Genomic DNA, 22146 nt, shown 5'->3' with positions numbered 1-22146 from the left:
TGGTGTTCTTTGGTTGCAACTCAGCATTCTCTCTCCTCCAAACACAAGTTGTGTTTCTAACAAACAGTTCTACTTTGGTTTCATCTGACCATATGACATTCTCCCAATCCTATTCTGGATCATCCAAATGCTCTCTAGCAAACCTCAGACGGACCCGGACATGTACTGGCTTAAGCAGGGGGACACGTCTGGCACTGCAGGATCTGAGTCCCTGGCGGCGTAGTGTGTTACTGATGGTAGCCTTTGTTACGTTGGTCCCAGCTCTCTGCAGGTCATTCACTAGGTTCCCCCGTGTGGTTCTGGGATTTTTGCTCACCGTTCTTGTCATCATTTTGACCCTATGGGGTGAGATCTTGCGTGAAGCCCCAGATCGAGGGAGATTATCAGTGGTCTTGTATGCCTTCCATTTTCTAATTATTGCTCCCACAGTTGATTTATTCACACCAAGCTGCTTGCTTATTGCAGATTCAGTCTTCCCAGCCTGGTGCAGGTCTACAATTTTGCTTCTGGTGTCCTTCGACAGCTCTTTGTTCTTCACCATAGTGGAGTTTGGAGTGTGACTGTTTGAGGTTGTGCACAGGTGTCTTTTACACTGATAACAAGTTCAAACAGGTGCCATTAATACAGGTAATGAGTGGAGGACAGAGGAGCCTCTTAAAGAAGAAGATACAGGTCTGTGAGAGCCAGAAATCTTGCTTGTTTGTAGGTGACCAAATACTTATTTTCCACCATAATTTGCAAATAAATTATTTAAAAAAATCAGACAATGTGATTGTCTGGATTTGTTTTCACATTTTGTCTCTCATAGTTGAGGTATACCTATGATGACAATTACAGGCCTCTCTCATCTTTTTAAGTGGGAGAACTTGCACAATTGGTGGTTGTCTAAATACTTTTTTGCCCCACTGTATAGGCAGGCAACAACGTCACCAAGCAGTTTTCTGATTCTATACATTAAAAGTGGCTGAAGGTGTGTGCAGCAGCCCCCCCCCCCCCCCAATACTTACCTGAGCCCCATCTCAATCCAGCGATGTGCACAGGAGCCTTGGCTGTCCCAGGACTCCCTCTCCTCATTTGCTTGGAAAGCAGTGGGATCAATCACTGCCAGTGAGCCAATGAGGAAAGAGTTGGAGGGGCGGGGCTGATCCATGGTTATATGTGTCTTATGGATGCATAGAGTAGGGCTTGGGAGCGAACACACACCAGTGCTCCCCATAGCAAACACCCTACTAGGGGCACTGGTCAAGGAGGAGGAGCCAGGAGCACCATCTGGGGACCCAGAGAAAAAGAGAATCGGTGTTGCTCTGTGAAAAACCACTGCACAGAACAGGTAAGTATGACATGTTTGTTATTTTTTTCAAAAACAAAAAAACAACAAAAAAAAGGTCACACATTGAAGCTAAATACTGTTATTGATGAGAAACACTGATGTTGGAAACTAAACCAAAAACTGTAATGTTTACAAGTATACAATGGTCACTAAAACTGCCTAAATTTGAATAATGCAAATGCTATCAACATTCACTCTTTGGTACAGATCTGTAACCCATGTAAAACATTGTTTATTTAAAAATAACAGAACATTTGCCTAATTTTATATTTCCTTCTTCAACCATGCATTTATCCGCATGTCATTACCATAAATTGTGCACCCACTTAGATTCTTTAAAAAGCCTCTTGAAAACATCAAACCTTATTAATATTGAAAGCACTACTTGTTTGGTTATTATTCTATGTGGCTTTCAAGCTACAACTATTAAATATGCCCTATTATGACGAATACAAAGCAGACACAATCAAAATATTATGTGAACTGGCTCTTAAAATGTTGCTGCACAGCAAACGTCTCCCAAGCTTGCATGAATGTTTAGTTCAAAAGCTATGTTAATTCAGACCAAGATTTTTTTGGATTAATAACTAGGATATTTTTATTGCATACGATCATAACTATAGATGCAATACTGTATATCATTATGTTACACTGAGCCAAGAAAAACTCCAGGTTTCCTGTCACTTGAAATACCTCATTAGGGCCAGCTTTGTTAAAACAAACAGTCTGGTGACTGGGATTATAGCACACAGTAGCAGCATTTGCTGCATACATTAGGAGCTGCTGTCTTCCTACGAGCACCTTCTCCTCTGCTACTGGAAACAGAGAGCGGATTATAATCCGCTGATCAGAGTTATTAACCTCAAATGTGACCCCCCCCCCCCTTCACCCTCCATGGTACCGATTCCCTGTCGCCAGCCTCTCCACCTCCCACCACTCCCTTTTATTTAAACACCAGCACTGATTTCCTCCCCCCAAGCAAATCTGATCCCCTCCCGCTGGCTTCAGGTGCTGCAGGTGCTTAGAGGGGATCAAACTATGCCCCCCCTCCACTCCGCTTGCCCCCCCGACGGCCCTGCCTTACCGACCATCCCTGCTCCGAGCGGCATCCCTCCTTACCCTACTGCCGCCTGTCCGTTTCCATCCGATTCTCATCCGATCTGATCTGCTAGATGGATGGGGAACAAATCCAATTGTCTGTTTTTGGTGGACCGGATCAGATGAAGGCAGGTATAAATGGACACATGTCCATTTAGATCAGCCTCTCAATAGAGAATGGGTGGTCCGATCGGGTCCACCTGAAAAATGGACAGGCGGACCCCGGTCGGTCTGCTCATGTAAAAGGAACCTAAGGCCTTATTCACACAGGGCATACACAGCGTACACCCCTGGAAGGCTGTGTTTACCTGTATAGGGATGCTCAGGTGATCCGTGCATCCCTGTGCAGGCAGTCCCACAAATGTCATTTCGGTTGTAGCAACTGCGCAAACAGAGCCGATGCTCCCAATTTTACATGTTGGGCTGGGTGCATGTCCCTGAGCTCACACTGTCTGCGTTCGGGGTCGTGCACCCACACGGATGTCAGATTGGGAGCAGTGGCTATGCCCGTGCAGTCATTGCATCCCAATTGACATAAATGGAATTGCCTGCATGGGGATACACATGTTCTGTGCATCGCTATGCAGGTAAACATAGCCCTCCAAGGGCATACACTTAAGTATGCCACATGTGAATGATGCTTTAGCAGCAATTTAGCAGGAATTTTGTAAGTTATGTTGTGCTTGTGTGCTTGTGTGCACTAATAATGATTTTAGTGTATTTTTAGTGAAAATAGCGAATTGATGTATGTATGGTTTTGGGGTCTTTTCAAATTCTGAAAGCTGAAACATCGTAACCTCTGGATTTTTAGAGTAAAGTGTATTTACAGTTTGGCGTACCTTCCGTTTTCACAAAAAAAAAGCACACATTAATATTTAAAAAATATTTGTTATTTATTAACTCAATAAAGTTTCAGCTTTTTTATTTAGTAGGAATTTAGCAGGAATTTGGTAAATGTTGCCATGTATGTAGCCACCAATAATGATTTTAGTGTATTTTTAATAAAATTGCAGTTTGATGTACATTTGCACAACTATTGCGGGACCTAAAAAAAGTAGCAATTTTTTTTTTATTCTATTGGTCATGTGCTTTCAGAAAATCTATGGTTTGAGGGGTCTATTACAAATTCTGAAAGCTGTAAGGAAAAATGGTAACATCCAGCTTTTTGGAGCAAATTGTTTTTATTCACTGTTTTGCGCACCTTCAGTTTTCACCATTTCACAAAAAGAGGGCGCAAATTTAAATTGTAAAAATATTTGTCATTCATTAACTCAAAACAGTTTTAAGTTTTATATGTAGTAGGAATTTAGCCGGAATTTTGTACATTTTACCATGTATGAATCTACTAATAATGATTTTAGTGTATTTTTAATTGAAAAGATGAATTTGATAAACATTTGTGCAAATATCGCGGCGCCTTAAAAATTAGTAGCACCCTCTTTTTATTCTACTGGCCATGTCCGTTCAAAAAATATATGGTTTGAGGGGTCTTTTACAAACTCTAAAAGCTGTAAGTGAACGACAAAACCTCCAGATTTTTTAGAGAAAATTTAGCTTATATCCGATTTTCACCATTTCTCAAAAAGGCGCAAATTAATATTTACAAATATTTGTTATTTATTAACTCAATACAGGTTAAGCTTTTATATTTACTAAGAATTTTGCAGAATTTGCTGTGTTTATATCTGCTAATAATGATTTTAGACTATTTTTTTGTGAATACCGTATTTATCGGTGCCCATCTGTAGCCTCACCATTGCCATTAAGGCAGCCTGATCAATGCCTGTCTGCAGCCTCACAAGTGCCATCAATTATATACAGATTATATACAGTGAGAATCTCCCATGATAGACAGAACAGTGGTCCAATGGCGGCCCAGGCGACGGGACTTTCTCTTACAGAGGCCGTCAAGTAAACAGGAAATTCTCACTGTATGTAATCTGACGGCGCTCGTCCCACCCCCTCCCTGTCCTCTCCGAGGCAGCTAAAATTTAAGTATCAGCGTATAACACGCACATGCTATTTGCACCCGATTTTCAGGGTGAAAAAGTGTGTGTTATACGCCAATAAATATAGTATATTGTTTTCATAAAAATCTGCGCAAAAATTGCAGGGCCTTAAAATCAGTAGCACCTTCATTTTATTCTACAGGTCATATATATGTTTATATATTTTTAGAGAAATTGGATATTTATATTTTTGTGTATGTTTGATTTTCATCAATTTGCAAAAAGGCAAAATTCACAAATATTTGTTATTTATTAACTCATTACAGGTTAGCCTTTATATTTCATAGGAATTTTGTAAAAGGTGCTGTTTTTATCTACCAATAATTTATTTTGATAAACATTTGCCCAAATATCATTGTGCCCTAAAAATCAGCAACACCTTATTTTTATTCTAATGCCGCGTACACACGGTCGGACTTTACGACAGACTTTGCCCGGCGGACTTTTCGCCGGACTTTACGATGGACTTTCTGAATGAACGGATTTGCCTACACACAATCCACCAAAGTCCGTCGAATTCGTACGTGATGACGTACGACCGGACTAAAACAAGGAAGTTCATAGCCAGTAGCCAATAGCTGCCCTAGCGTGGCTTTTTGTCCGTCGAACTAGCATACAGACGAGCGGACTTTTTGACCGGACTCGAGTCCGTCGGATAGATTTGAAACATGTTTCAAATCTAAGCCCGTCCAACTTTTGAGAAAACAAAGTCCGCTGGAGCCCACACACGATCGAATTGTCTGACGAAATCCCGTCCGCCGGACAAAGTCCGGTTTGGGGAGTCTTTTACATACTTTTACAAGCTGTATGGGAAAAATAAAAAAAGCAATGGAAAAATTGCAAAAATGTTCCGACCAGCTAAATTTAAAAGTGGAGCGCGGGTCTTGGCAGCGAAAAGGTTAAAAGGGTATTTCCCCTTCGGCATAAGGCAACATGACCTCTTCAAGGTATCTGATGTATTGAAACTGATCCATGATCCCTGGTATGCGATAAATAGGTTCAACACCATAATATGAGAAATATCCCTATATCATGATGCTTGCACCACCATGCTTCACTGTCTTCACAGTGTACCGTAGCTTGAATTCAGTGTTTGGGGGTCAACTGACAAACTGTCTGCAGCCACTAAACCCAAAAAGAACAAAGAACAATCTTGCTTTCATCAGACCACAAAATGTTGCGTCATTTCTCTTTAGGGCAGTCAATGTGCTCTATGGCAAATTGTAACCTCTTCAACACGTTGTTTTTTCAATAATGGGACTTTGCAGGGTGTCAGGGATCGGTTTGACCAGAAATGTGTGGACTGTTACAGAGAATTACCAAGCACAGGTAAAGTGTAAAATAATATAATTTATTAAAAGATAAGTGAATAACACAAAGTAAACACACCTCCACTATAGCAAACAGTGTAACACAAACCAACAAACCAAACAGTGAACACACAATAAACGACTGCCTAAATCAAATATATACAGAAAATGGGATAAACAGATCATAATCGTAACAGAGCCAGGGTCAAACAAGGGAGATCAAGCAGAGGGAGCTGGGAACAATACAGGACAGGTCCAGGGTACCAGGACACGGAGTAAGCAGGTAGGAAGAGATCAGGCTGCAGGGTTGGGATCAGGCTACAGGAACAGGAAACAAGATGCAGAATTCAGGAACACTGGAACACAAGTCAGGGGCACATGGAGACAATACCAAAGCAGTGAGGAACAGCATGCATAAGGTTTAAATATACTTCCTGCAATCAGCATTGCAGTAGATGATGTCAGCTTCTGACTGCTGAGAGACACCTGTTGGTGGAAACTGGAACTGCAGCCTATAGATCTGGGAGCCACAGTGCCACCAGCAACTGAATCCTTTCCTGACAGTACACTGAAATCGTCAGAAAGAGTCTATAACAGATACTTAGTTGCTGCATAATTCTGGGGAAAAAAAATGTCTTGTAAGCCAAAGGGAGTGCCAGGTTTCAAATAAGATGCCCTGCTGCAGGGATCTAACAATAAGCTAGGTAGTCCCACCGCCTGGGACTGGTGACTGGCTAAGTACCCCACCGCTGGGGTTAGGCAACTGGCTAGGTAGCCTGTTGGCCAGATTCTTAGAGGACATCTGATCCCTCAAGACAGTAGACATCCCAATGCTGGGGTACCATGGGTCATTCACAAAGTTAGGGAGAACACTGGAACTCTGACACCGGAATGTCTGGTTACAATCGTGTAGCCTGCCTGGTCTCCAGAACTTGTTCCACACATCAACGGTCGTCTAGGTTTCCCCAAGGCACTGGTTACCCGAAACGGGTTCCCTAATGCACCTGGAGTTGTGGCAATCACATCCGGGGCGTGACAAGGCACAAATGGTACTCTGCAACTCCCCTGGAGCTCACCACTACAAGGTCGTGAAGGCAAATGTAGCTACCAATTGTGAAGGGTATGTCCAGACCACCAGGCTTTGACGCCATCGGAGCAACATACTGTAAAAGAGACCCAACCGAGGCAACTGGAAAAAGAATCTTAGGCAAAACAGGTAACCCATACCAGGTACACAAAGGCTCAGAAGTGTCAGACCCAATGGCAGATGGAATCCTACCCTCTGCAAGACAATCCAGCTGGGCAGTAGGCATAGAGTCAATAAAAGCTAGCTGAGCAGTAGGTACAAAGTCAGTATAACCCGGCTGGGCGGTAAGTGGAGGATCATTAAAATAAAGCTGGTCATTGGTCAAAAGATCATCAGAGGCGGGCTGGAAAGTAGGCTGGACAGCCGGCAGAGGCACATCAGGCTGGACAGCGGGCAGAGGCACATCAGGCTGGGTAGCAGGCAAAGGACCATCAGGCTGGACACCGCTCCAGATCAGCAGGCTGGGCAGCATGTTCAGAGCTGTCAGAAGCAGGCCTAACCCCATTGGCTTGCATGGAGGCAGACTGGAGCAGATTGCCTCGCGTGGAGGCAGACTGGAGCAGATCGGCTCGCATGGAGGCAGACTGGAGCAGATCGGCTCGCGTGGAGGCAGACTGGAGCAGATCGGCTCGCGTGGAGGCAGACTGGAGCAGATCGGCTCGCGTGGAGGCAGACTGGAGCAGATCGGCTCGCGTGGAGGCAGACTGGAGCAGATCGGCTCACGTGGAGGCAGACTGGAGCAAACTTCTAATTCTTTTTGGGTTTAGCCACGAAAGTTCTTTAACTGAATGCAGGGCTGTAAGTAGGGGGTGCAGCTGATAGAAGAGAAGAGCTGAGGGATGGTGAAAAAGAGGGAGCAGTTGCTAAGGAGGATTGTCGAAGGCAGTGGAGAAGAGGTAATCTTCAATGGGTTAAAGGCAGGGTAGGTGCAGTAAGTGGAAACTGGGTACTGACACATAGTTGGTAGCATGGTATACTGGGCTGTAACTGTGGTTGATGGGGATGATGGAGAGGGAGATACTGTCAGGGCTGGGCTCAGGCCTTCCTTCTCTTCGGTTTCACAATGACACACCTAGTCTTCATTTCCTGCTCGTCAGCTAGCTCTGCTAACTATTTAAACTGCATGGATCAGATCTTTTGTGCCTTCGCCTTGGTCAACATATCTGGACTCTCTCTGCCGTGTTTTCCTGTGAAAGAATTTTGCTTGGCTGACTTCCCTTCTGGTTCCTGATCTCGTTTGCTGCACTCGGCTTCACTGATCTCTGGACTCCTGTTTCTCTAGCTTGTTCTGACTACCCGCCCTGGTTACCGAACTCTGGCTATGTTTTGATGTGTGCTCTGTTTTTACCATTTTATTAAATAGTGTGATTTTTACTGCACTTCTGTCTCAATCTGATTCATGGTTCCTGTCAGTAGGCAAAGGCCATGAATTCAGAAGATGCAGGCAATCCACTTGTTGGTAATGTTTTTTCCAGATTGGATGAGCAGGATCACCGTATGGATCAGTTTGCCATTGCTTTAGTCGCACTGCTCACCTGGATCCACCCACTGAGGCTGTTCCCGTGCAACCTGTGTTGCAGGCCATCCCTGCTGATGCGCCAGTCTCTGTGCAGGCATCCACCTCGAATATTACCTCTATAAGGGCGGGGTGATCCAGTTCAATGCAGAGGGTTTCTCAACCAGGTTGGGATATACTTTGAGATGCTGCCAAAGGTGTTTCCCATGGATAGAAGCAAAGTAGGCTTCGTGATTTCTTTGCTTTCTGAGAGAGCCTTGGCCTGGGCAAACCCTCTATGGGAGAAGCAAAACCCTGTCGTCCCGAGTTACCCTGAGTTTGTGGCTTCCTTTAAAAGGGTATTTGACGTTCCCGCATGCTCCACTTCTGCTGCCAAGAGCCTCATGTCCATCAAATAGAGTACAAGAACTGTTGCCGATTACGCCATTGAATTCCTTACTCTGGCAGCAGAGGTTGCTTGGAACAATGAGGCCCTTGTGGCTGCTTTTTCTCATGGTCTCTCGTATACCAAAGATGAGATAGAGCCCGAGACAAACCCACTGAGCTGGAGAGGTTGATCACGTTTGCCGTTCTCATTGACTCCAGACTCCGAAAAAAAGACCTTCCTTAAGACCTTGTCCTACCCTTCCGGGAGAATGCTAGCACCTAAGGTCCTGTAGGGGACAGACCTTACGTGGCATTGTTTCATCCCCAGTTATCCAGAAGGATAAGCCCCTGGTTCCAGTGACCAGTGATGGGAGTAAGTCACACATGTGCAAGTCATAAGCAAGTCTCAAGTCTTAACCTTCAAGTCATAAGCAAGTCCCAAGTTACTGTGGCGAAAAGCAAGCAAGTCAAGTCGAGTCCCTGCCAAGCAAGTCAAGTCAAGTCATTTATTTTGGTCAAGTCACAAATTAAGTCAAAATACTGATCTACCCCGAAGCCGGGACTCGGGGGGAGCTTTCTATTGTGGGGGGGGGGGGGGGGTGCGGCGTTTTTTGCCTGGGCCAAGACACAGAACTGGTGGTGCCAAGTCATTGCAAGTCATTGCAAGTCAAATAGCCCAAGTCAAAGTCAAGTCGCAAGTCATTAGTGACAAGTCAAAGTCAAGTCGAGTCATTTATTTAATTTTGTAAAGCAAGTCGCAAGTCCTCAAACAGGTGACTCGAGTCTGACTCGAGTCAAGTCATGTGACTCGAGTCCCCCACCTCTGCCAGTGACCCCTTCTTGGTCTGAGCCGTCCATCGAGATACAGTCTCTAATCGACTCTGGGGCTGCAGGCCTGTTCATTGATGTTGCCTTTGTGTCTAAGGACTCAATTCCGCTGCAGCTTCGTGCCACTCCACTTGCCATTGAGGCAATTGATGGGAGACTGCTACAGCCTACCTATGTGACTCATGAGACTGCTCCATTGACCATGGTCATGGGGCTTTTCACCATGAGATAATCCCATTCCAAGTAATATCCTCACCTCATTTTCCATTGGTTATTGGTTATCCTTGGTTACAGAGGCACAACCACTCTTTTGATTGGCTTTGTGCAGGAAGACATGTTTTCAGAAAGTGGCTAAGGTCTCGTGCATCTCTTCACTCTCCTCCCTGCTGGAGGAGTATCGCAAATTTAGCGAAGTCTTTGACAAAAGGTCAAGCCGGTAGTTTGCCTCCACACCGGTCAAATGATTGCGCAATTGACCTTCAACCTGGTGCCATACCCCTGAGTGGCCGGGTTTACCCTTTGTCTGTCGGAGGACAAAGCCATGGAGGAGTTTGTTGCCGACGCACTGTCTCAAGGATTCATCCATAAGTCCTCGTCTCCTGCTGGTGCTGGTTTCTTCTTTGTGAAAAAGAAGAGTGGTGAGCTGAGACCTTGTATTGATTATAGGGGTCCCAATCGCTTTACGATTAAGAATGCTTATCCGATTCCATTGATTACAGAGTTATTTGACCGACTCAAGGGAGCAACGTTTTTTTCACGAAGCTTGATTTGCGAGGGGTATATAATCTCGTGAGGATCAAGGAGGGCGACGAATAGAAAATTGCATTTAATACCAGAACTGGCCAATATGAATACCTTGTAATGCCGTTTGGTCTTTGCAACGCTCTGGCAGTTTTCCAGAAATTTATCAACGATGTCCTCTGAGATTGGTTGCAGCTACGTATGGTGGTTTATGTCAACGATATCCTCATATTTTCCAATTCCCTAGAGAGCCACCACACAGATGTCTGTTGTGTGCTTTAGAGGCTGAGAGATAATAACCTGTATTGTAAATTGGAGAAGTGCGAGTTTCATCATGAACAGGTTAAATTCCTGGGTTATGTCATTTCGATGGACCCAGAGAAACTTTTGGGATATCTAGAGTGGCCCCAACCATGGGTTTACTTCCATTGCAATGTTTTCTTGGCTTTGCCAATTATTATCAGAAGTTTATTCATAACTTCTTGTCTCTGGTCAAACCCCTGACTGATATGACCAGAAAGGACGTTAACCCACAGAATTGGTGTCCGGATTCCATTAATGCCTTTGAGAGTCTCAAGGCTGCCTTTTTTTCTGCCCGTGTTGGTACATCCTGATCCTATGGTACCTTTCATCCTTGAGGTTGATGCTTCTGGGACTGGAGTTGATGTCCTGCTGTCTCAACGTCCTACCTCTGAGAGCGCTATGCATCCTTACGGCTACTTTTCCAAGAAATTGTCTCCTGCGGAATGCAATTATAAGATTGGGGACAGAGTTGTTAGCAATCATTTTAGCCCTTAAAGAATAGAGGCATCTCCTCGAAGGTACCACTGTGCCAGGTTCTCATTCTTACGGACCATAAGAATCTCACATTCTTGTCTGAGGCTAAACGCCTCTCTCCCAGAAGGGCTTGATGAGCTCTTTTCTTGTCAAGCTTTAATTACAAAGTTTCATTTTTACCCAGTACGAACAAGGTAAGGGCTGATGCATTGTCGCAATAGTTTTCCTCCCCTTCCAAGATGGAGTCGGTTCCTGTTCCTGTGATTCCTCCCGATCGTATTCTGGCTACAGTTCGTACCAGTCTCACTTCACCTTTGGGTGACATAATTCTTGCCGCTGAGCTCCAGACTTACCATTCTCCAGAGGCTGCTGGCCACCGGGGGGAAGAATCAACTTATTTGGGCTATTTCCCAACAATTCTGGTGGCCTAGTCTACATGCTGATGTAGCCACCTTTGTAGCTGCTTGTTCCGTGTGTGCTCAGAGAAAGACACCATGACACTTTCCAGTGGGCCTCCTACAACCAATGCCCATTGGAGAGAGGTCTTGGACCCACCAGTCTATGGATTTCACTTTGGAGTTACCCAGCTCTCAGGGCAACAGAGTTATCCTTACGTTGGTTGACAGGTTCTCGAAAATGTCACATTGTATTCCTCTTAAGAAGTTGCCCACATTCAAAGAACTGGCTTCCATCTTTGCTCGGGAGATCTTTCGCTTACATGGGCTACCCAAGGTTATGATCTCGGACAGGGGTAGCCAGTTTGTGTCCAGGTTTTGGCGAGCCTTTTGTTCACAGCTGGAAATTCAGCTTTCCTTCTCTGCGTATCAACTGCAGTCCAATGGGGCCGCAGAACGAGCCAACAAGTCCTTGGAGCAGTTTTTACATTGCTACATTTCTGAACACCATAACAACTGGTCAGACCTCTTACCTTGGGCAGAGTTTGCTCACAATATTGCTGTCAATACCACTTCCAGATTGTCTCCATTCATGGCGAATTATGGTTTCCAACCATCCATGTTGCCTGACTCATTTGTTCCTCAGAGCATTCCTGCATTGGAGGAGCATCTCTGTGGTCTTCGTTCCACTTGGGTACAGGTCCAAGAGTCCTTGAAACGTGCCCATGATAGGTACAGACTCCATGCTGACCGCAGACGCCTACCTGCACCTTCCTACCAAGTTGGGGACAGGGTCATCCTGCAACCTCCGACTCCGTGTTGCCTTATTAAAACTGGCACCATGGTTTATTGGGCCTTTCCAAATTCTCTGTGGGATCAACCCAGTGGCTTACGCTTTAGACCTTCCTTCTAATATGTGTATTTCAAATGTATTTCATGTCTCCTTATTAAAAACTTTGGTATGCAACCTCTTCACCACATCGGTACCACGTCCTCACCCTGTTCAGATTGAGAGCCATGAGGAGTATGAGATACCATCTATCATTGATTCCCATAGGTTCCGTGGGAGCATACAGTACCTGGTTCATTGGAAAGGGTATGGTCCGGAGGAACGCTCTTGGGTTTCAACCTTGGATGTACATGCTCCGGTCATCTTTCGTGTTTTCCATAGACATTCTTCCCTCAAACCTGGTGGTCCTCCGAGGGGGAGGAGTCGTTAAGGAGGGGGTACTGTCAGTGCTGGGCTCAGCCCTTCCTTTTCAGACCTCTGTGCTCAGCTGTTGGTTAATTGTCAGCACTCTTCAATTCACAGTCACTCACCTGGTCTTCATTTCCTGCTCGTCAGCTAGCTCTGCTAGCTATTTAAACTGCATACAGTGGGGACGAAAAGTATTCAGACCCCCATAAATTTTTCACTCTTTGTTATATTGCAGCCATTTGCTAAAAACACTTAAGTTCATTTTTTTCCTCATTAATGTACACACAGCACCCCATTTTGACAGAAAAACACAGAATTGTTGACATTTTTGCAGATTTATTAAAAAGAAAAACTGAAATATCACATGGTCCTAAGTATTCAGACCCTTTGCTCAGTATTTAGTAGAAGCACCCTTTTGATCTAATACAGCCATGAGTCTTTTTGGGAAAGATGCAACAAGTTTTTCACACCTGGATTTGGGGATCCTCTAACATTCCTCCTTGCAGATCCTCTCCAGTTCGGTCAGGTTGGATGGTAAACGTTGGTGGACAGCCATTTTTAGGTCTCTCCAGAGATGCTCAATTGGGTTTAAGTCAGGGCTCTGGCTGGGCCATTCAAGAACAGTCACTGAGTTGTTGTGAAGCCATTCCTTCGTTATTTTAGCTGTGTGCTTAGGGTCATTGTCTTGTTGGAAGGTAAACCTTCAGCCCAGTCTGAGATCCTGAGCACCCCGGAGAAGGTTTGCGTCCAGGATATCCCTGTACTTGGCCGCATTCATCTTTCCCTTGATTGCAACCAGTCGTCCTGTCCCTGCAGCTGAAAAACACCCCCACAGCATGATGCTGCCACCACCCTGCTTCACTGTTGGGACTGTATTGGACAGGTGATGAGCAGTGCCTGGTTTTCTCCACACATACCGCTTAGAATTAAGGCCAAAAAGTTCTATATTGGTCTCATCAGACCAGAGAATCTTATTTCTCACCATCTTGGAGTCCTTCAGGTGTTTTTTAGCAAACTCCATGCGGGCTTTCATGTGTCTTGCACTGAGGAGAGGCTTCCGCCGGGCCACTCTGCCATAAAGCCCCGACTGGTGGAGGGCTGCAGTGATGATTGACTTTCTACAACTTTCTCCCATCTCCCGACTGCATCTCTGGAGCTCAGCCACAGTGATCTTTGGGTTCTTCTTTACCTCTCTCACCAAGGCTCCTCTCCCCGATAGCTCAGTTTGACCAGAAGGCCAGCTCTAGGAAGGGTTCTGGTTGTCCCAAACGTCTTCCATTTAAGGATTATGGAGGCCACTGTGCTCTTAGGAACCTCAAGTGCAGAAATGTTTTTGTAACCTTGGCCAGATCTGTGCCTTGCCACAATTCTGTCTCTGAGCTCTTCAGGCAGTTCCTTTGACCTCATGATTCTCATTTACTCTGACATGCACTGTGAGCTGTAAGATCTTATGTAGAGAGGTGTGTGGCTTTCCTAATCAAGTTCAATCAGTATAATCAAACACAGATGGACTCAAATGAAGGAGTAGAATCATCTCAAGGATGATCAGAAGAAATGGATAGCACCTGAGTTAAATATATGAGTGTCATAGCAAAGGGTCTGAATACTTAGGACCATGTGATATTTCAGTTTTTCTTTTTTAATAAATCTGCAAAAATGTCAACAATTCTGTGTTTTTCTGTCAATATGGGGTGCTTTGTGTACATTAATGAGGAAAAAAAATGAACTTAAATGATTTTAGCAAATGGCTGCAATATAACAAAGAGTGAAAAATTTAAGGGGGTCTGAATACTTTCCGTCCCCACTGTAGATCAGATCTTCTGTGCCCTTTCCTTGGTCAACATATCTGGACTCTCTCTGCTGTGTTTTCCTGTGAAAGACTTGTTTGGCTGATTTCCCTTCTGGTTCCTGATCCTGTTTGATGCACCCGACTTCACTGATCTCTGGACTCCTGTTTCTCTGGCTTGTTCTGGCTACCCATCCTGGTTACCGAACTCTAGATATGTTTTGATTACGTTTGCTCTGTTTACACCATTTTACCATTTTATTAAATAGCGTGATTTTTACTGCACTTCTATCTCAGTCTGATTCATGGTTCCTGACGGATACTTGAGAAAGTGGGTGTCTACCAGAAGGAATGGGTTGTTGCAAGCTGACTGAGGCTGAGTGCAATATATCTGACCATGCTTGTTACATAGTTACATAGTAGGTGAGGTTGAAATAAAAGACACAAGTCCAACCTATGTGTGTGATTATATGTCAGTATTACCTTGTATATCCCTGTATGTTGCAGTCATTCAGGTGCTTATCTAATAGTTTTTTGAAATTATCAATGCCCCGCACTGAGACCACCGCCTGTGGAAGGGAATTCCATATCCTTGCTACTCTTACTGTAGAGAACCCTCTCTGTAGTTTAATGTTAAACCTCTTTTCTTCTAATTTTAATGAGTGGCCACGTGTCTTGTTAAACTCCATTCCGCAAAAAAGTTTTATCTCTATTGTGGGATCACCAATATGGTATCTGTAAATTGAAATCATATCCCCTCTCAAGCGTCTCTTGTCCAGAACGAATAAGTTCAGTGCTCGCAACCTTTCTTCATAACTAATATCCTCCAGACCCTTTATTAGCTTTGTTGCCCTTCTTTATACTTGCTCCATTTCCAGTACAGCCTACCTGAGGACTGGTGCCCAGAACTGGGCAGCATACTCCAGGTGTGGCCGGACCAGAGTCTTTTAGAATGGGAAAATTATTGCTTTGTCTCTGGAGTTAATCCCCTTTTTAACGCATGCCAATATTCTGTTTGCTTTGTTAGCAGCAGCTTGGCATTGCATGCCATTGCTGATCCTATTATCTACTAGGACCCCCAGGTCCTTTTCCAACCTAGATTCCCCCAGAGGTTCACTCGCTAGTGAGTAGATTGAATTCATATTTTTGCCACCCAAAAGCATCATCTTACATTTTTCTACATTAAACCTCATTGCCATGTAGTTGCCCACCCCATTAATTTGTTCAGATCTTTTTGCAAGGTTTCTACATCCTGCAGAGAAGTTATTGCCCTGCTTAGCTTAGAATCGTCCGCAAATACTGAGATTGAACTGTTTACCCCATCTTCCAGGCCGTTTATGAACTAATTAAATAGGATTGGTCCCAGCACAGAACCCTGTGGAACCCCACTACCCAACCTTGACCATTCTGAGTACTCCCCATTTATTACCACCCTCTGCGCTCGTCCTTGTACCCAGTTTTCAATCCATGTGCGCACCCTATGGCCCATGCCAACGGAACTTATTTTGTATAGTAAACGTTTATGGGGAACTGTGCCAAATGCTTTTGCAAAATCCAGATAGACCACGTCTACGGGCCTTCCTTTATCTAGATGGCAACTCACCTCCTCGTAGAAGGTTAACAGATTGGTTTGGCAAGAACGATTCTTCATGAATCCACGCTAATGAATGCTAATAATACCGTTTTCATTACTAAAATCTTGTATATAGTCCCTTATCATCCCCTCCAAGAGATTGCATGCTATTGACGTTAGGCTAACCAGTCTGTAATTCCCAGGGGTGTATTTTGGGCCCTTTTTAAATATTGATGCTACATTAGCATTTCTCCAATCAGCTGGTACCATTCCAGTCAGTAGACTGGCAGTAAAAATTAGGAACAATGGTCTGGCAATTACTTGACTGAGTTCCCAAAGTACCCTTGGATGCAAGCCATCTGATCCCGGTGATTTATTAATGTTAAGTTTCCCAAGTCTAATTTTAATTATGTCCTCTGTTAACCATGGAGGTGCTTCCTGTGATATGTCACGAGGATAAACACTGCAGTTTTGGTTACTGAAGCCCCCCCGATTCCCTCGTGAAGACTGAGAAGAATAAATTCAATACCTTCACCATCTCCCCATCCTTTGTAATCAGATGTCCTTCCTCATTCTTTATGGGGCCAATATGGTTTGTCCTCCCTTTTTTACTGTTTATATACTTAAAGAATTTCTTGGGATTATTTTTGCTCTGCTCCGTGTCATTCGTGTACTATCTTAGCCGTCCTAATTGCACCCTTACATTTCTTGTTGCATTCTTTGTAAAGTCTGAATGCTGATGATGATATCTCAGCCTTGTATTTTTTTGAAGGCCTTCTCCTTTGCTTTTATATGCATTTTACGTTGGAGTTAAGCCATCCAGGACTTTTGTTCGCTTTTTTTAAACTTATTTCCCAATGGGCTGCACTGGTTAATGCCCTTATTTAATATGCTCTTAAAAAAAAACATCTCTCCTCCGTGTTCCTAAGATTTTATCCCAATTTATATCTTCTAGCAAGGTTCATAGTTTAGGGAAGTTGGCTCTTTTGAAATTCAGAGTCTTTGTATTCCTCTTAAGTTTCCAATTTGTGTGATTTATACTGAAGCCAATGACCTGTGATTGCGGTTTCCTAAATTGCCCCGTATTTACACATCCGTGATCAGGTCTGTATTGTTGGTAATCGGTAGATCTAGTAACAATTTGTTTCTAGTTGGTGCGTCTACCATCTGACCCATGAAATTGTCCTGCAAGACATGTAGGAACTGGCAAACCTTAAACGAATGCGTGGTGCCCTCTGCCCAGCCTATGTCTGGATAATTAAAATAACATTTCCCATCCTTGCTGCTAATCCAAATTGTTATAAGAGATCAGTCTCCCCCTCCTTCCTCAGGTTAGGGGGCCTATAGCATACTCCCAGTATTATTTTCCCCTCAAATTAATCCCTTTGGAACTCTACCCATATGGATTCCACCTCCTCCATGTTCACTGACATCATTGTTGGGGGTTATTATTGAGTCCACTGACTTCAAAGTTGGGGTTATTATTGCATCCACTGACATCAAAGTGGGGGGGGGGTTATTGTGTCCTTTGACACCAATGCTGTTGTTATTGTACTCCAACTTCCTCAGTGTGCATTGCGATATGCTGTGCTGAGGCCTGAAAATGCGCTGATATTGTGAGAACCTCTGGAGGTATTGGGGATTACACTTCCTCAGTTTCCAGTTGATCACTACTACTTTAGATGGAGTGGTGTAAGCTCGGGTATTTAGAGTCACTTGAGGGGCAGCCTGTGAGAACATTAGAAAGAGGGAGATGATCCTGCCTCCAAAAGGTAGCAGATTCATGACAATTAGAGATGGTGGGGGTTGGTGCTGCGCTAATCCTGAGGTCAAATAAAGTAGCTGGGTGTGCTGGGTATGAGCTCCTGCCTACACTACAGTAAGGGGTGATGGTTCAGCCCTTGATGGCAAATGTAGCACTAGGTGAATAAGCAAGTGGTAAGTGCCAAAGCAAACAATCCAAATGAGAAAAAAAAAAAAAAAAAAATTTTTAAATACAAAATTGGGACCTAGCCCAAAAAATATGTATTGCAATGTGTAACACAATATGACTGAGCAGTGAAATTGTGTTGAAAATATACAATCCAGTAATCAAGTAATAGTATCAAAAAAAATATATATAATCTCCAAAAAACGAGTGATTGCCTCTAAGACATTTAAAACCAATATAAAGTGCTGTGCATATATATCCAGAAATAAATACAGTATAATCAACCGTGCTAAGTATCTTAAGTATGTGACTAGAAACCTCAATGCCATAAAAACAAAAAAAAATTATTTAGAGAAATTGACAAATCATACAATGTAACAATGGATAGCCAAAGTGATCTTAAAAATGGTGCATCATGCAATAAGTGTCCAGCTATTAACAGGGGTGCTCAAAATTCCAATAATACAGTTCAGATAAAAGTGCCTTAGTGCAGCAAAAGTCAACTTCAATGTCTCTTTAGTGGTGTCACACAATCATGACATGCAGATAACAAATGGATTTCAGTAGCATAACTTCAGAAGAGTGGTGACTGTGAAGTGTAAACCAGGTTAATATCCATGCAGCAATCCTTAAGTGGTGGGCAATGGCCTCTTACCTCACTATACTGAGGTTACAGCATAGAACAGCAAACGCTATTGGTGTCTCCTATGCAGGGGGGTCCTAGGTGATGTGCTGCCAATTAATCAGACCTCAGATCCGTAGGAAACATCATGGTAAAATGAAGAGATAAAGTCCCATATAGTGTAGTATTTTAAGATAAATGTTAGGCTTTATTCAGCTTTAACACATCATACAGGGTACTCACACAGTAGACAGTCAACGGTACAATGCATCCGGACGAGCGGCGAACTCATACACTGCTAACAGTGGGCGGTGCCTGTCCCATAACTCGTACACTGCTAACAGTGGGTGGTGCCTGTCCCTATGGGACAGGCACCGCCCACTGTTAGCAATGTACGAGTTCGCCGCTCGTCCGGATGCATTGTACTGTTCACTGTCTACTGTGTGAGTACCCTGTATGATGTGTTAAAGCTGAATAAAGCCTAACATTTATCTTAAAATACTACACTATATGGGACTTTATATTTTCAAGAGTGACCTATTCTATCATTACCTTTCAACAATGAAGCGTGTTTGACAGCCATCCTCCCAATTAGGCACTCTTTCAGCATGGATTCATAGTTGACCCAACGATGAACCTATTAAACATAAACATCTCATATCATACGCTGTATCAAATCTGTAAGAAAGGGAACTTTCAGTACAAATGAGTAAATACAGTAAACATCATTATGACAATCACAATAACAGGCTGCCTTATTATCAAAAAGAATATGTATGAAATAAAGGAGTGGGGGAAGCTTGGTCATTACCAGCAAGTGCTGGAGCTTTTTCTATTCTGAATATCCTGCTCTAGCGGAGGGGAATGAAAGTTGCTGCGGTTATGTTATTTTATACTTGCTGGCAGCTTTCTTTCTTTTTGACAAAAATAGTCACTTTGAATTGTGAACGGTAACAATGCAAATACTGACATCAAAACAATAACATACAATTTAAATGTAAAAGACATATGTTATCTGTGTACCTCATCAAAAAGTTGTGTACCATCTGCTCCTGCTGCCTTCATTAACTCGTCTTCACCTCCTGGATGATATTCCATGTAAGGAGTGACATTATATACAAGCCCTGTAACAAATAAAATACATAAATGACCTGCTACTCAATTATATAAAGTACATCACCAATATATTATCATATTTACTTTAATTTAATACAAGAGGGAGTGCGCAAGCGCAGGGCATCCGAGATGGATGCTTAGACTCAGAACTCCGTCCCCCTCCGGTTTCCCCGGCCACACAGCGATCGCTAGCCAGAGCACCCGCACCTCTCCCGTGGCTTACCCAACACAGGACCCGGACACTGGAACAGCCCGGGAACAATTCCAGGTCTTCAGAAACGGTGAAGAGGGACGTCTCCCGTCACCCCGGATTTGGCCTGTCAGCTGAGGAGATTTCTAAAATGGTGCCCATTACATATGGAGGAGGAGAGGGGATGGGAGATGGACGCAGCCACAGTGTAAGGAGCATTGGCAGATCCTCTGCAGGGTCGCGAGCCAATAACAGGGAGTAATCTATTCCCCAACATTCTATCCCCAGCGTCCACAGAGTCATTATTAGAAAGGATCCTGGATGAACTCATAGCCACCCCAGGTCTTCCTGAAAATAGCCCTGCCATGTCTGCCATGCTCAGCCCCCTGTCACCCGCAGGTCTTCTGGACATTACAACACTGATTGATGCCTTCTCTAAGATGCTGTCCAGGGGCCTGGCACAAACGGCTTCCCAATTTACCTCCACCATACAAGCAGACCTGCAGAACCTAGGCTCTAGTATAGAGGCCACAGAACAAAAAGTGGAACAAACAATATCCAGAGCAAACCAGAATACGGCCCGCATCCAGGATTTGCAGGATCAACTTGACACTGCCATCTCTAAAATTGACGACCTGGAGACCCGCTCCAGGCGTTATAATTTTCGCATTAGAGGACTCCTGAAAGCAGTAAAAGGATACCCACCAAGCAGTCAAATCCTTTATCAAAGAAATTATCCCAAACATCCAGGATCATCATTTGGAGCTGAATAGGGCTCAAAGAGCGCTTCAACCCCCTTGATCGGATGGACTGCCCAGAGATGTGGTGGTCAAACCACACTTCTATGGGGTCAAGGAAGAGATCATGTGCCTGGCCAGAAAAGCAGAGCAACTATGCATTCAGGCTCATCCTGTCCAAATTTTCGTGGATCTCTCCCCTCTCACTATTCAACGCCGGAGAACCCTGTCCAGACGGAGGGGTCCATACCCGCACCCCCCTCTTGACAGTCTTCTCTTCCATCCACGGCACTTTACCTTCATTTTCTTTCTCTCACTTTTCTTTCCTATCCCCCTCCCCACTTACTCTTATTTTTACTTTCCCAGGCATCAGAGAAGATCCATGAATTGGTGTTCCAGAAGAGTGGTAGTCTCCTTACGCGATCTACAGTGGTTCCCGACTGAAATTGCATGGTGGAAGGTAGGTCTCCACTCAGTGATGCTTTTACCCCCCCTCTGATCCATGACACCACATGATGGGAAGGTTCCATCCATTCGAATAGCTTCCCCTAATGTACAGGGCCTGAACTCCCCTCTGAAGCATTGGAAACATTTCCAAAATGCATCCTCCCAGCAGACGGAGGTACTTCTACTCCAGGAGACTCACTTCCCCCGGTCTTATAAATCCTTGTTTGTCCACACTAGATTCCCGCAATTTTTTCTGGCGAACGCCGAAGACAAAACTAAAGGGGTGGGTATCTTCCTGTCTAAAGCTGTCGCCTTCTCTACCAAGGAGGAGTGAAATGTTATGCAATGGCCAAGTCAATCACCTGACCTGAATCTGATTGAGCGTGCATTTCACTTGAAGACAAAACTGAAGGGAAAATGCCCCAAGAACAAACAGGAACTGAAAACAGTTGCAGTAGAGGCCTGGCAGAGCATCACCAGAGATGAAACCCAGTGTCTGGTGATGTCTATGCGTTCCAGACTTCAGGCTGTAATTGACTGCAAAGGATTTGCAACCATTAAAAAGTGAAAGTTTGATGGATGATTGTTAATCTGTCCCATTACTTTTGGTCCCTTAAAAAGTGGGAGGCACATATACAAACTGTTGTAATTCTTACACCGTTCATCTGATTTGGATGTAAATACCCTCAAATTAAAGCTGAAAGTCTGCAGTTAAAGCACATCTTGTTCGTTTCATTTCAAATCCATTATGGTGGTGTATAGAGCCAAAAAGATTAGAATTGTGTCGATGTATAACTGTATATCCTACTATCCAGCTCCGTGAATGGGACCCTATACACGTTCATCTCCTATTATACACCAAATCAAAATCAGGCCAGGTTTTTTTACCTCCACTCTAGAAACCCTATCCCCACACTTAGTAGGTACAATAGTCATGGGGGGTGATTCGAACGTAGCTTTAGACCAAATGCTAGATATGTCAAGAAACGGTCGCTCCAGACTGCTCCGACCCCCTAACAGAGCTTAAAGATAGCCAAAACCCTACACATTGGACATTTGGAGAGAACTTAACCCCACGATGAAGTATTAC

At 44.0% G+C, this 22146-nt stretch overlaps 1 protein-coding gene across 3 annotated transcripts in view; it reads right to left on the bottom strand.

Annotated features, from left to right (window-relative positions):
* Positions 1–22146, bottom strand: part of CYB5R4 (cytochrome b5 reductase 4) — a 353527-nt gene that overhangs the window by 251666 nt on the left and 79715 nt on the right. For all 3 annotated transcript variants that reach the window (XM_073626888.1, XM_073626886.1, XM_073626887.1), the window contains exons 3-4: positions 19590–19690; positions 19119–19203 (exon numbers count right to left, since the gene is read on the bottom strand). In XM_073626888.1, coding sequence (XP_073482989.1) covers positions 19119–19203; positions 19590–19690 — 186 coding nt within the window. The remainder of the gene's footprint in view (positions 1–19118; positions 19204–19589; positions 19691–22146) is intronic.

This window comes from Aquarana catesbeiana, linkage group LG04, assembly GCF_042186555.1.
Source record: "Aquarana catesbeiana isolate 2022-GZ linkage group LG04, ASM4218655v1, whole genome shotgun sequence".
NCBI classification, from domain to species: Eukaryota; Metazoa; Chordata; class Amphibia; order Anura; family Ranidae; genus Aquarana; species Aquarana catesbeiana.
This window is presented reverse-complemented; position numbering and strand designations above follow the sequence as displayed.